The 13,254-nt window shown below is 32.4% G+C and overlaps 1 protein-coding gene and 1 long non-coding RNA gene across 2 annotated transcripts; one reads left to right on the top strand and one right to left on the bottom strand.

Moving 5' to 3' along the window:
• Positions 1-1,110: 1,110 nt before the first annotated feature.
• On the bottom strand, positions 1,111-4,831 carry LOC129963788 (uncharacterized). The gene is made up of 3 exons (XR_008784015.1): positions 4,371-4,831; positions 3,541-3,981; positions 1,111-1,947 (listed from the first exon to the last, which is right to left on the bottom strand). It is a non-coding gene; the product is annotated as an uncharacterized LOC129963788 (long non-coding RNA).
• Positions 4,832-10,179: 5,348 nt separating this feature from the next.
• LOC129962880 (arginine-glutamic acid dipeptide repeats protein-like) lies at positions 10,180-11,721 on the top strand. The gene has a single exon (XM_056076881.1). It carries the CDS (start codon positions 10,180-10,182, stop codon positions 11,719-11,721), a length of 1,542 nt encoding a protein of 513 aa, XP_055932856.1.
• Positions 11,722-13,254: the final 1,533 nt, after the last annotated feature.

Below are 13,254 nucleotides of genomic sequence, written 5' to 3'. Positions count from 1 at the left end.
AAAACTTAAATATTCCATAGTTCGCATTAAAAAATCATGCACAGCATCCAGCTTATTTTTATATTAGCTAACAATTTTTTTGAAGACAAATATTTGATTTATAAGCTACAAATCTGAAAAGAATGTGCAACCAGATCTTTTCAACAACATCACATGTTAATACAACCAATCTTTGTACTACCTTCATTGTGGACTGAAATATCCAATAACGTCATTATGGGTTCAGACTTGACTAATGTAAACAAAACTTTTTATCCCGAAGTCTATCAATAAGGTATAAACTAATACTAAAAATCTAAGGTTCAAACAACCGAATAATTAATCAAAGCAAAATATGCTTCACACATGTTTCAGACATTTTAAAATAAGCATTTTATATGCAGGTAAAAAAAAATGCCATTGACGATGCCATACTATGGACAGAAATTCCTCAAGAAAATTATGTAAATACAAATTCAACGAAAAAAATTCATTTAATACTTTTTTGAATATTAGCTTTTGGAAAGTTTTATAAGTGAAAAAATTTAGTTGATAAATGCAATACATTTTTAAAGTTTTTAAAGCTCTAAATGTCAAAGCTTGCAAAAATTATACCTAACGATAGATGGCAGTTGCAGAATCTTTGGATTTAATCTTTCTGATCGCAGAAAGATACTAGAAACTTCTATCATATCAATATTTTATATTATTTTTGTATTGGTCCTATGCGCCATTTAAATAAAATAAATTAGAAGCGAAAGACTTCTAAAAATTAAACATGCCCTCGATTTATGCTACTGAACTTTAACATTTTAGTGCTCAAACATCTCTACAAGAGATTACTACTATAATATTGAATTATATCGAGATAAATCTTATTTGAAACTATTTGCAATGTGCTTTAGAGCAAGGCAAATGCTTACTTTCGTCATATATTTTCAGAATTATTTTTTCCCACTGCTTTTGTTATTAATCAGCTATATACAAGAATTGAATATGATTAGCAGAAAATTTATCAGATATGAAATCTTTGAGATTTTAATAATGACTGCTAAGATTAACTATTTTATCCGCTATTGTTAAGGAAATTCAATATTGATACCATTGGGAAAATTATTTTGAGGGCTTAAATCAAAATTTAGATTCGCCAAATTACAAAAGGGCATTTTTCTTCAAAACTCGATACTTCAATGATGTATTTCTTCTTCAAAGTTTCCTGAAAGAAAAAATATTCCCCAGAAGCTTAATATGCACTTCAGTTAAGCTATGTTAGTCAAAAGTTATGTTTCACTTTCAACCAAAAATTTTGAATACAATTTTGAGACGGTATGTTCCTTGAAATGCCAACATATTTTGAATTTTTGGATAACACAAAGAAAGCGTTGGCTTCGAAAAAAGCGTTCTGAATTATTTACGCAAAAGTTATATTGCAAGAAACTTAGGAAAAATGGAACATTCAATATCAGCCATTATTCAAATAGAGGCAATAAATATTTTTTAAATCTTAATTTGCTTGGAAAGTTTCATAAAAAGATTGACCAAAGAGAAAGTATCACAACTCGAACTTTGGACACATTTTACACTCATTTGTATAATTAAAACAATTATTTCTTACATATTCATATTGTCTTGTTCCCCACTTGACCAATGGCAATTTGGATTTGATGAATTTCTTTAGGACTTCTTTGCTTGAATAAATGTTTTGGAACCTCCAAGTATGTGAAATACCCATACTACAACTTCTGTAGCTTATATGTAAATTCGATACATATGATTCTGTCGTTATCAAGCTATGCTTCACATGTCTATTGCCAAAAGAGTGGAAGAGGTCGATGAAGGTCCACGAAAAATCTTGGCCGTGTTTAGAAAGATCCATTGTATCTTAACACCTTGTAATCCCCGCATAAGCTAAGATCTCATGACGTATGCAGATAAGCAGTTGCAAAACTTCCAGACTTGCAGATAATTCTAAAAAGAAATAAAATTAATACATCAAGATGGACGATAAAAGAAATGTGACATACCATCAAGCATTAGAATCATTATGAATCAGCAGAATTGGTCTTCCCAACCATTTTTCATATGCTCCCTAACAAAAGGTGTTTCCGTCTCTTCTCTGTGGGATCATAAAATCAGTGGACAGGGGACAAGGCCTTGAATGTTACGAGAGCTCAGATTTTTATTTTGTAATTCAAGTGGTATAAATCGTACATATAAACCTTATTTTCGAAAGATTTAAATTAAAATTTGAAGAGAAACAAATTTAGTAAGAATCTCGCATACCAAATTTCATTTATATAAATCGTAAGTTTTATTTACCTCGTTACTCGTCTAGTGCAAAGCATTTGAATTATCGAGCTCGCATACATAATTCCAAATACACATTTTTTTGGACTCAGGCCGGTCTTAAACGTGGAAATTCGTCAGAATTTGTGAATTTTTTTTGTTGACAATTAGAACACTTCCTCGTTATACGTCCAAAATGCAAAGAATATCCGTTTCTTATTTAACAAGATTCTGAATTTGTGGAAATCCTTATACAAAAACGTTTTACTTATGATCCAGCACCTACAAAATCCTAAAGACAGTTTCATAGTATTCTTGAATTACGTCTTCTAAATTTTTCCAACAATTACAGACCTAAATCCTGGAGCAAATCTTAAATTTTTCACCAAATTGGTTCCGATTTATATTAAAAAACCCGTTAAGATGGATAAAAAGCGAGGTCACTTGATAATTCTTATTTGGTAAATTATTGCAATTTTTCCTATTTATTAAAACCCAAAATTCTTTTATCATAATACGAGTATTTGTGAAATCGGCTAAAATGTATTTAAGACTATCACCTAAAAATTCATTATCTTGAAACATTACACAAGAAAAACCTTAATAATTGCTAATTAGTTCCTATCTGACCTTGCAACTTCATAATCACAATAGAATTCTGAAGAGGCAGGCATTTCTAACTACACAATTTAAAGAAATGTCAACATAAAAACATTATGTCAAGAAACATCCAATACTTAAATACGTCAAAGCGTTGGTTTGACATTTTAAACTCGGCACTAAAATCGAATCATTTTAAACTTGACACTAAAAATTCCAGTTTATTTTTTGTTGAGTCTCGTAACTGCTGTTGAAATATTGTCATCGATTATAAACCATCGTGGCATTTTGTTTAATATTGTTAAAAAAAGAAAGACATGGCTATACATTTGTGCTTAAAGCTACTTTACTACACTAAAATTTAACTTGCACTGAATTAAAACTTGCATCTGAAAACTGTATAGTTGCATTAAAATACAATATAGAAATGTTTACGGCAATGCCATTAGAAGTTGTGGGGAAAGCGTTGACATTTGGAATTTAAATTAAAACTGATGAAAAATTTTAAATTCCTTCTGAAAATTTGCTAACCAAGAAGTAAATTGTTAACTGTAGGTCCAACAGCATGCCTGTAAAGTATTTCCAGGAATTTGTTTTACTCGTGACCTATCAAACAATTTACAGGTAGTACGTCAGCCTATAAACACATTAAAAAGAATATTCAAGTTTTAATACCTTTAGTAATCGCCAAGAGAGACGTCGATGCAGCCAGAAAGTGACGTCTTATCTAGCTTCAGGAATTATCTGAAAGAAACATCCGATTTTAAGTTTGGTTTGCATGGTTCATTTCATAAGAGTCGGTCTCTTCTTAAAGCTTCTGTTAACATAGCTTATCTTACTTTAACGATTAATTTACTTATTATACTTTAACGATTAATTTACTTATTCTACTTTAACTATTTAGTTTCTGGACATTCTTTTCAACTAAAGATAACTATCTTGACTTTTACTTGGATGGTTACGAGATCGTTCCTACTTTCGTTTGCTCACATAATTTACTTCATTTATTGGGTAGCTTAAAAATTCTCCTTGCATTCAAGTTACCAATACCTTCTCGGAGGTTTTGGTTTTTGTCTTCAATTTCCTTTCAAATGAAGAATTAGCATTGAGTAGGACCTGAAAAAAATAAAATATTTAGAATATATATAAATCCAGTGAAATGAATCTTATGAAAACACTCAATAATGTATATCAGTAATTCGTGAATTTATTCGAAATGAAGTTTCCTTGATACTTTGTTGATGTAGTTGAATACAATAAAAATTTATATTTAAATTAATAAAGCTTTTTATTTATCGTTATCTAGAATAAGAAATCATTTAAAATAATCTTAAACAATTTTTCTAATCAATTTGACAAATTTCTATAGAGGTTTTTTTATAAAGATTTCAATGCGATTGCAATTTTTAAATGCTTCAAAAATAGAATTTAAACGCTAATTGTGCATAAAATAACATTTTCAAATGAAATTAGTTTTTACATCATTATTTTAAATTATAACTTACCAGGTCCTTAACTATTATATCCTAGATATCTTTTGAAAAGTATATCTTGAACATCCAGGAGAATAAGTCTTCGAATGAAAATGGTCGAAGTGCGTTTCTCAAGGAGAATGGCGTCGTGCTCTTATCCAAGAGAATGGCAATATCAATGAAGTCAGCATCATTTGTGAATCTTGTCAACAGACTCCATAATCAGGTATATTCCAAACTTGAGTTCTCTGCCATTATATTTCACCATACGAGAAACGCTAAAGGAACTATATATTTCTTATTTAAAAAAATTACCACATACAATATTTACAGAGACTCGTTTTCGACAATCTAGAAGCAAGCATACCTCAAGGATTCTAATGTTCTAGGATGAATTCTAATTACCTTGAACTTCACATGCAGTACAAAAATAGAAAAGTGGTACTACTGTAATCTTAATTTATATTGTCTGAATTTATACTATCTCCAACATAAGCCATGACTCACAAAATCAGCTTATAAAAATCTTTGAAAAAACTTCATAATTTAATAGTTGCTTAAATTATTCCTACTTCAGTCATTTTAATTATCAAGTTATATTGAGTTCAAAGGTAAAACTTCGAATTCCCTTCTTGCACTTTATTTTAAATGCACGATTTTTATTAGAACAATCGAAGTTTGAATAATAGTTTGTTATTAAACACAATTACTTCGAACATGTTTCAACATTCTGTTCAAATTTGATTCTCATTTAATCCACACAATGATAATTCTTCCAAATGTATTCATTTCGGCAATTTCTTACCTTAGAACATTATAATTGTTAGGAGCTTCAGGAATTCAGATACTTAATAAGACTTGTTAATTGCCTTAAATCCTGATTTTTTTTCTTTTTAAAAAGTTTTGGATTTGCTGATAGACATTTACCCCATTACTGTCGAGTTTTAATTGCCCACTTGAGAAAATGTACGATTGTTTTAAAGAAGTTCCGATTCCATATCATCAATTACAATTGAAGATAAATTTGAATTTGTTTTTCCCAGATTTTCTTCCATATTAGAAAGTATCACAACTCGAACTTTGGACACATTTTACACTCATTTGTACAATTAAAATAATTATTTCTTACATATTCATATTGTCTTGTTCCCCACTTGACCAATGACAATTTGGACTTGGTTAATTTCTTTTGGACTTCTTTGCTTGAATAAATGTTTTGGAACCTCCAAATCCATGAAATACCCATACTACAATTTCCAAAAACATGACATGGTCTCATTTCAGTAACAATGGAATAGGTAAATTTAATTTTAATTCACGAATTTCAGACGAATTTTGACCAATTAAAATTTTAGTTCTTACCATAAGAAAATTCAATGTAAAAAACTTTCGAATAGTTGAAATATATATATATATCAAGAATGTAAATAATGAGGAAACGGCCGATAGATTGAAGACATCCAGTAAAAAAAAATTGCTTATGAAAAAAAAATTAAACTGCTGTTGAAAAAAAATAAAAAATTTTATCGCGGTTTTTAATTCAACATTTCATTAAATTTTTCCAGAACGAATTCTATTAAGTTGTAGTTTTAGTTAATTTGATAGTTTTGTTTGTACTTCCTTACTGTATTCCTTCAAATTTTTGGGATTTATACCTTCGTATTAAATTTAATTCTTCTAATATTTGACATTTTTATTAAAAGCACTCATTTTATGACATTTTTAATGCATCTGGAATACGCCTGCCGATACATTCAATTCGATTCATCTTGGCTTTGGTTTCAGTAAATTCCAGGTTTCAAAAAAGTAATTTATTTGCTATATAATTATTTTAACTGTTCTATATTTAGAGGTATTCAAGCTAATCTATTATTTTCAGAAGGGGAGAGAGTACACAAAAATATTTAACGAATATTAAGAAAAACAATGGAGTCCTATCGATTCAACTACTTTTTACATTTTAGATTAGGGAATAAAACTCGGCCTTTCGAAGAAAGGGAATTGGTTATTTTTGCCAAAATCTTCCAAGTAACTTATTAATTCGAAAAAAAAAGTAAAATTTATGTAATGAATAAACTGAAATGTTCTCCTTTTGATTATCTCGTAAACGTACACAATACGGAGGGATTTCATTAACTTCCTAGCAGAGTTAGTTTGTGTTTTATGGCACAAAAGCCACTTTTGGCTAAGTTGCACCGCACTCACGGTATTAAAATATTTGTATATATTTATATTAAAATCTAAACATTCCTACAAGAGTTAAATATCCAAAAGAATTAAAATGTACTACTTATTACAAAAATGCAACAATGATATAAAGCCAGGACAGTACTAAAAAAATGGCCAACGATTATAAAATGCCTTGTTTTTTAAAGTTAAAAAGGTTTATATGCGGCACTTTGGGAAGCAACACACCCAAATCAGGGTGAGATTTCTGAAAAAATTTAAGATTTCTGTAAAAGTAAGTGTCGACATTCTTCAAAAATGTGTAAAATAGACATGGGACTATTACAAATTAAGCAAAATAATGTTGGCTCCCCCATCAACAAATGCCGACTCCAGTGTTGCCTATCCTCAACCTAGTTAAAATGGTTCCCACTTTTCTGCTAGATAAAGTGGGCCAGAGATCTATTATAGGCTTAATTGTTTGAAGCTTTTAGCATAGTTAAAAGAATCATTTATATGTCTGAAACCTCTTACTGATTACAGATCGATTCAAATACTAGGCACAGATCAGATTTCGGTAATAAGAATATGTACGTAAATTTTATTTCCCTACCTTGTTTTTCTGATGTCGTGAACACATACAAATGGACACAATGTAACTGGTGCCAAATTTTCCAAGCTCAGAAATGGATTGTATTGTGAATGCAACATTCTTAAACTAAAAACTTATTCTAAAGAAATAGATTCAAATGTAGTATTGAGAAAGTAATCGTCAATAAAATTAGAACTCGATATTTTGATTAATTTCTACTTTTTAGAGCTCCCTGAGTTTGGAAAACATTTGAAAACGTCCGTCTATCTGTGACAAGGATAAACCCTTTGAGCAAGACGATTAAAATTAGATATATGGATTTTACATTACATTTGCAGATTTCTATCAACTTTGAATAAAATCCATTCAAAAGAAGTCCGGCTGTTCAAATGTAATTTAACACGATAACTACAAAACAAAGAGCTAGCATATAAAATTCGGTTAACCTCTATAATGTAGATTCCTATCAAATTTTGAACCGAATCCAACTACGGGTAGAGTGTCGATCTGTACTTTTAGAAACATGTAAACTCGATAGTTCAAAAACGCGATGTCTTAATTGCATCAAATTTGGTATGGGATTTTGTGAATACAAGTGTAGTTTTAGGTCAAATGTTTGTTTAAATCGGTTGAGAAAAAAGTGTCTTGGACCCAAATTCGATTTTCGGATACTATCAACTGCATACCAAGAGTAAATCACGAAAAGACTCCCACGAAGGATTCATCAAAAATGCTAAATTTAGACCAAAAGTTAATATTTCACAATTACTGTACAAGAGTGCTACGCAAGGCGTTCTCTTAAATAACATCTCTATTAGAGAGTATGCTAGAAAGTTTTGGGGAGACTGCTCCATCTGGTTTTATTTTCAGTATTTCAGAAAGGGTGAATATTGTATTTAGATAAAATTTTAAAGATTTGGCGACTGTTTTATGTAAAATGTTAGATTTAATCGATCTCAAGATTTTGCATCTAACTTTGACCCGTAATGTTTTAGAAACTTCGAATCTTCAAAAATGGATAACAGAAATACTCTGTCTTTACCTTAATTTTTCGTTTCTTATTAAAACTGACGCATTTTTAAATACACAGCAAAAATATCCAATCTTAAGATATCATTGGGAGTTTCCAATAATTTTCGATCAGTATAAAGATAGTCGATCATAATTATCACGTGTAATTATCAATTAATTGAACAGGATTCGCCTGCCTAAAGGTTTTCTTTATCTTAAAAATACAACTGATCTTTAGTTTCTGGCCCAATGTCAACTATAATTCCAAATTTCAATATTAAAGACGGTATTCATCGTATTTTGCTGTCCATTGACTCCAAATATTCCAAAATTGCCTAATCCACAGAAAAGATTACCCATTTCCGTAATATTTCGCTATATTTATTAATTTTTTTTCTTTAATATTTGCTCTAGTACTCAAGATTTGTCTTCGGTCGTCTACATGCTGAATTAAAATAAGGCTATTCTCAAGAAGGGCAGGTTTTTAAATTCTATATCATCTCCACTTTTTGAAAGGTACTTTCATTATTTTCCAATTCAAAGTCAATATTTCAAGTTTCATATTGTATTTTTTTTCTTACTTAAAGATTGAGTGATTAAATCTTCTTGACAGTTGGATTTTTCACCAACAGAGGTTTACGAGTAGCTATCTAAATCTAATTCGATTTCGTTTTTTTTTTTGTTTTTTTTTTTTTGAAAATCGTATCAGAGCTTAACTTATATCAAATTTACAATTTTTTTTCCAAGGTAGTATTTATCACTATCCCTCGGTGCTTTGGTGAAACCTCAGTTTTGCACTCAGGAACCTGATTATCAGTTTAACGTTAAGGGGAGTACGCTAGGCCAATATTTTGGATACGTTTTCTGTAATGATATTTTGATTACACGTTTCTAAAATTAATTTATGAGTACTGACGTCGAAAAATATTAACATGCGCTGGAAGGTTACATTGAAAAAGAACCTAGCAACCTTATAAACTTTAATTTTCGATATATTTTAATTCCGGTGGCCAGGAAGGGCTTGCTTGAAATATTTTCCAGAAAACGTCGATGTAATCCACAGGAAACAATAAATTTTTTTAAATATAGATCGGACAATTTTTGTATTTGACTACCCAGAAATAAACGAGGAATATTTTTTATAAATGTTAACTTTAACCTGATCCTAGACAATGTAGCAACTACAAACTCTTGACTGCTTAGTTAATTTGAGTGTTCGTTTTTCTGAGTAAATTAAAAAAAAAAAAGATTTAAAATTTCCTATTTCTAATTTTTACTAAGATTAAGAGTTGCTAATAAAATTTTAGGGGGGAAAAAAGATGTCTAAAGATTATGAACCGTGTAATCGGTGCTCTTATATCTAAAATAAGAAGTAGGATGACAGCGAAGTGCAAGATTCTGATATTCCTGAACAGCTTTACTTTAGAAAAATGGCTCCATTTATCAAAACAGAATGTTAAAAATTCAATAATAAAATCTGACATGAATTGCTTACAAACCAATTATGGTCAAAAAAATTGTACTATTACACTTTGGGCATGAACCAATTTACTCATAAAAGGAAACCTCATCAATAAGTCTTTGCCACAAAAAAAATCCTCGTAGATCTATGATTTTATAAGAACAGAAATCCCTTCCAATCCGGTAAGAATCATTTGTCTTGAATAGTCGATATTTGTAAATACATTTGCAGAAAATAAGCGAATGTTACTTGCGAAACACAACAGAATAGTTGAAAAAGGTATGGGAATATTTCCTATGATAAAACAGAATGAAAGTGCTTTCTCAAAAAAAAAAAAAAAAAAAAAAAATCAAAACTACTCGAAACAACTTCAAGTTCACTTTGCATATTATACGTCAATAAACATAACAATTTCTTTTCGAATGCCGGATTTTCCCATTATCCATAACCAACATCACATTTACTTCATTTTCCAGGATCCCCATCCAGTCCACATTCATACACTACTCACATTAAACAAATTCACATATTAAGCTTTCAGGATTCATTTTCTAAATGTCATCTGCCACAGCAGTTATCATTTCACGAACATTTCTCCCCACGCATTGCCCATGCCAAACAAACCATCATCACTCTCCACACGCATTGCCCATGCCAAACAAACCATCACTCTCCACACGCATTGCCCATGCCAAACAAACCATCATCACTCTCCACACGCATTGCCCATGCCAAACAAACCATCATCACTCTCCACACGCATTGCCCATGCCAAACAAACCATCATCACTCTCCACACGCATTGCCCATGCCAAACAAACCATCATCACTCTCCACACGCATTGCCCATGCCAAACAAACCATCATCACTCTCCACACGCATTGCCCATGCCAAACAAACCATCATCACTCTCCACACGCATTGCCCATGCCAAACAAACCATCCCTCTCCACACGCATTGCCCATGCCAAACAAACCATCCCTCTCCACACGCATTGCCCATGCCAAACAAACCATCCCTCTCCACACGCATTGCCCATGCCAAACAAACCATCCCTCTCCACACGCATTGCCCATGCCAAACAAACCATCCCTCTCCACACGCATTGCCCATGCCCAACAAACCATCCCTCTCCACACGCATTGCCCATGCCAAACAAACCATCCCTCTCCACACGCATTGCCCATGCCAAACAAACCATCCCTCTCCACACGCATTGCCCATGCCAAACAAACCATCCCTCTCCACACGCATTGCCCATGCCAAACAAACCATCATCCCTCTCCACACGCATTGCCCATGCCAAACAAACCATCATCCCTCTCCACACGCATTGCCCATGCCAAACAAACCATCATCCCTCTCCACACGCATTGCCCATGCCAAACAAACCATCACTCTCCACACGCATTGCCCATGCCAAACAAACCATCACTCTCCACACGCATTGCCCATGCCAAACAAACCATCACTCTCCACACGCATTGCCCATGCCAAACAAACCATCACTCTCCACACGCATTGCCCATGCCAAACAAAAAAAAGCCAGCATCACTCCCGACAAGCATTGCCCATGCCAAACAAAAAAAAAGCCAGCATCACTCCCGACAAGCATTGCCCATGCCAAACAAAAAAAAAGCCAGCATCACTCCCGACAAGCATTGCCCATGCCAAACAAAAAAAAGCCAGCATCACTCCCGACAAGCCTTGTCCATGCCAAACAAAAAAAAAGCCAGCATCACTCCCGACAAGCCTTGTCCATGCCAAACAAAAAAAAAGCCAGCATCACTCCCGACAAGCATTGCCCATGCCAGAAAAAAAAGCCAGCATCACTTCCAACAAGCATTGCCCATGCCAAAAAAAAGCCAGCAGCACTTCCAACAAGCATTGCCCATGCCAAAAAAAAGCCGGCAGCACTTCCAACAAGTATTACCGATTCCATCAAGAAATAATATGCTCTATGCATCTCAAACATCCCCACGTAATCATTTCTACAATTCATCATACCGAAATTCTCATTTACCTCTCCTAGTAATTCTTTCATCACAGCCTGTCTCATTGCCCGGATTTCATGCATCCCACACTAAGTTTCAGTTGTCAATTTTCGCACTCCAAAATTCTCACTTTGTAAGCCACTACTACTATCCATAATTCTTATTCCGAATACTGCAAACCATCCATATTATATGTGCAGTCCCCATCTATCATTCTTGTGCTTCAAAACATTACCCAACGACACTATTTACAAACCTCAAATTGCACATGCAGTTTTCAACCCGCATACTGTTACTCAATACAGAACAAAGCATTTCCTCTACATATGTCTTAGCATAATGTACCGGATAGTACTCTAAATTTAAAACAAAGAAAGGATTCAAAAAATTAGTTCCTATCTGCACCTTCATCACTCAGCATTTGACCTGAAGCAATTCCGTACTACTTTTATCTTACCATTAATATTTTTCAACTTTCATTTTTGTCCCATAAGAACAAATCCTTTGCATGTGTAAGCAATACTCCAACCTAGGCCTGACAGAGACAAGGCCGGAAACTTGATGGGGCAGCCGAAGACCAACCCCACCTAGCACGAAGGAACAAATGGCACTTTATATGGACACTTTCAAACAAAGGACACTAAAGAACGCATATTGGTCCAGAAAAAAAGATTAATTCTTTGTATATCGCATGCCAAGTTACCTATAAGATTCTGAAAAGTCAAAGAATAAATTTTTATGGATTTGAAATACCAAAACACTTCGAATAGCAATTGCTTTTTCTACAAAGCCTGACTACAAAATATTTTCTTTGACAAACATTTTTAGATCTATATCTCGATAAGGCAAAGTTTCAATATTAAATTTATCAATAGAATTGCTTCAAAGAAAATCACAAATTTATGAACGAATCAAAAATTCTCTTTTCGATGAAAGATTTGCTTACTTTTAATTTTTAGATCGTGACAATTACAAAGATACTCCTAAATTGTTTAATCAATATTTTTAAAAAATTACTTTTCCTATTGATTATATGGATATTTTTCTGGAAAATGTCTGAAATTGTTGCTTACCACGTCTTAAAATTAAAAAGCCTGCATCATAGCTGGGTTCCTTTTTGATGCATGCTTTCCAGTCCATAGTAACGCTTTCAGACATCAGTATCCAAAAAATTAGTTTTAGATATGTTATCGAAATTCAATTACGGAAAACGTGTCCAAAATAGACATTGCATACTACCCAAATAATTTAATTGAAAATTAGGTACCCGAGTGAAAAACTGATCCTTCACTGAAGTAACGAGTTCTGATAAAATATTTCGTTTGAGATTAATTAAGTTCTATTATACGAGTTTCAAAAATCTTTTCCGGCATCTAATTCGTTATACTCTCATTTATCTCTACCAATAAAATGTCCAATCGTTGCGAAAATTAAAATAAGGGTTGAACGATTCAAAGGGGAAAAAATCAACATTAAAAGTACTTTTCCCTATTCCAGTTTAAAATCAATGTGAAACCCATTAATATAGTTAAATTTTCGCGAGATTCAACTTCGAGATTTTTTGTATTCGCGTTTTAATTATTCCCAAGTTTGGAAAACGTTCAGAGAATTTTTGTGCAATTTCTACAATTCCGAAGCGCAACAAATTAAACGGAAGAAATTCATTAAACAGTCGGTAGAACCAAATTGT

Source organism: Argiope bruennichi, chromosome 3, assembly GCF_947563725.1.
Source record: "Argiope bruennichi chromosome 3, qqArgBrue1.1, whole genome shotgun sequence".
In the NCBI taxonomy this organism is placed as follows: Eukaryota; Metazoa; Arthropoda; class Arachnida; order Araneae; family Araneidae; genus Argiope; species Argiope bruennichi.
The sequence above is the reverse complement of the archived record's forward strand: the minus strand, read 5'-3'. Positions and strand labels throughout refer to the sequence as shown.

Coding starts and splice junctions, on each gene's coding strand:
- LOC129962880 (XM_056076881.1), top strand. CDS start 10,180: ATGCCAAACAAACCATCATCACTCTCCACACGCATTGCCCATGCCAAA.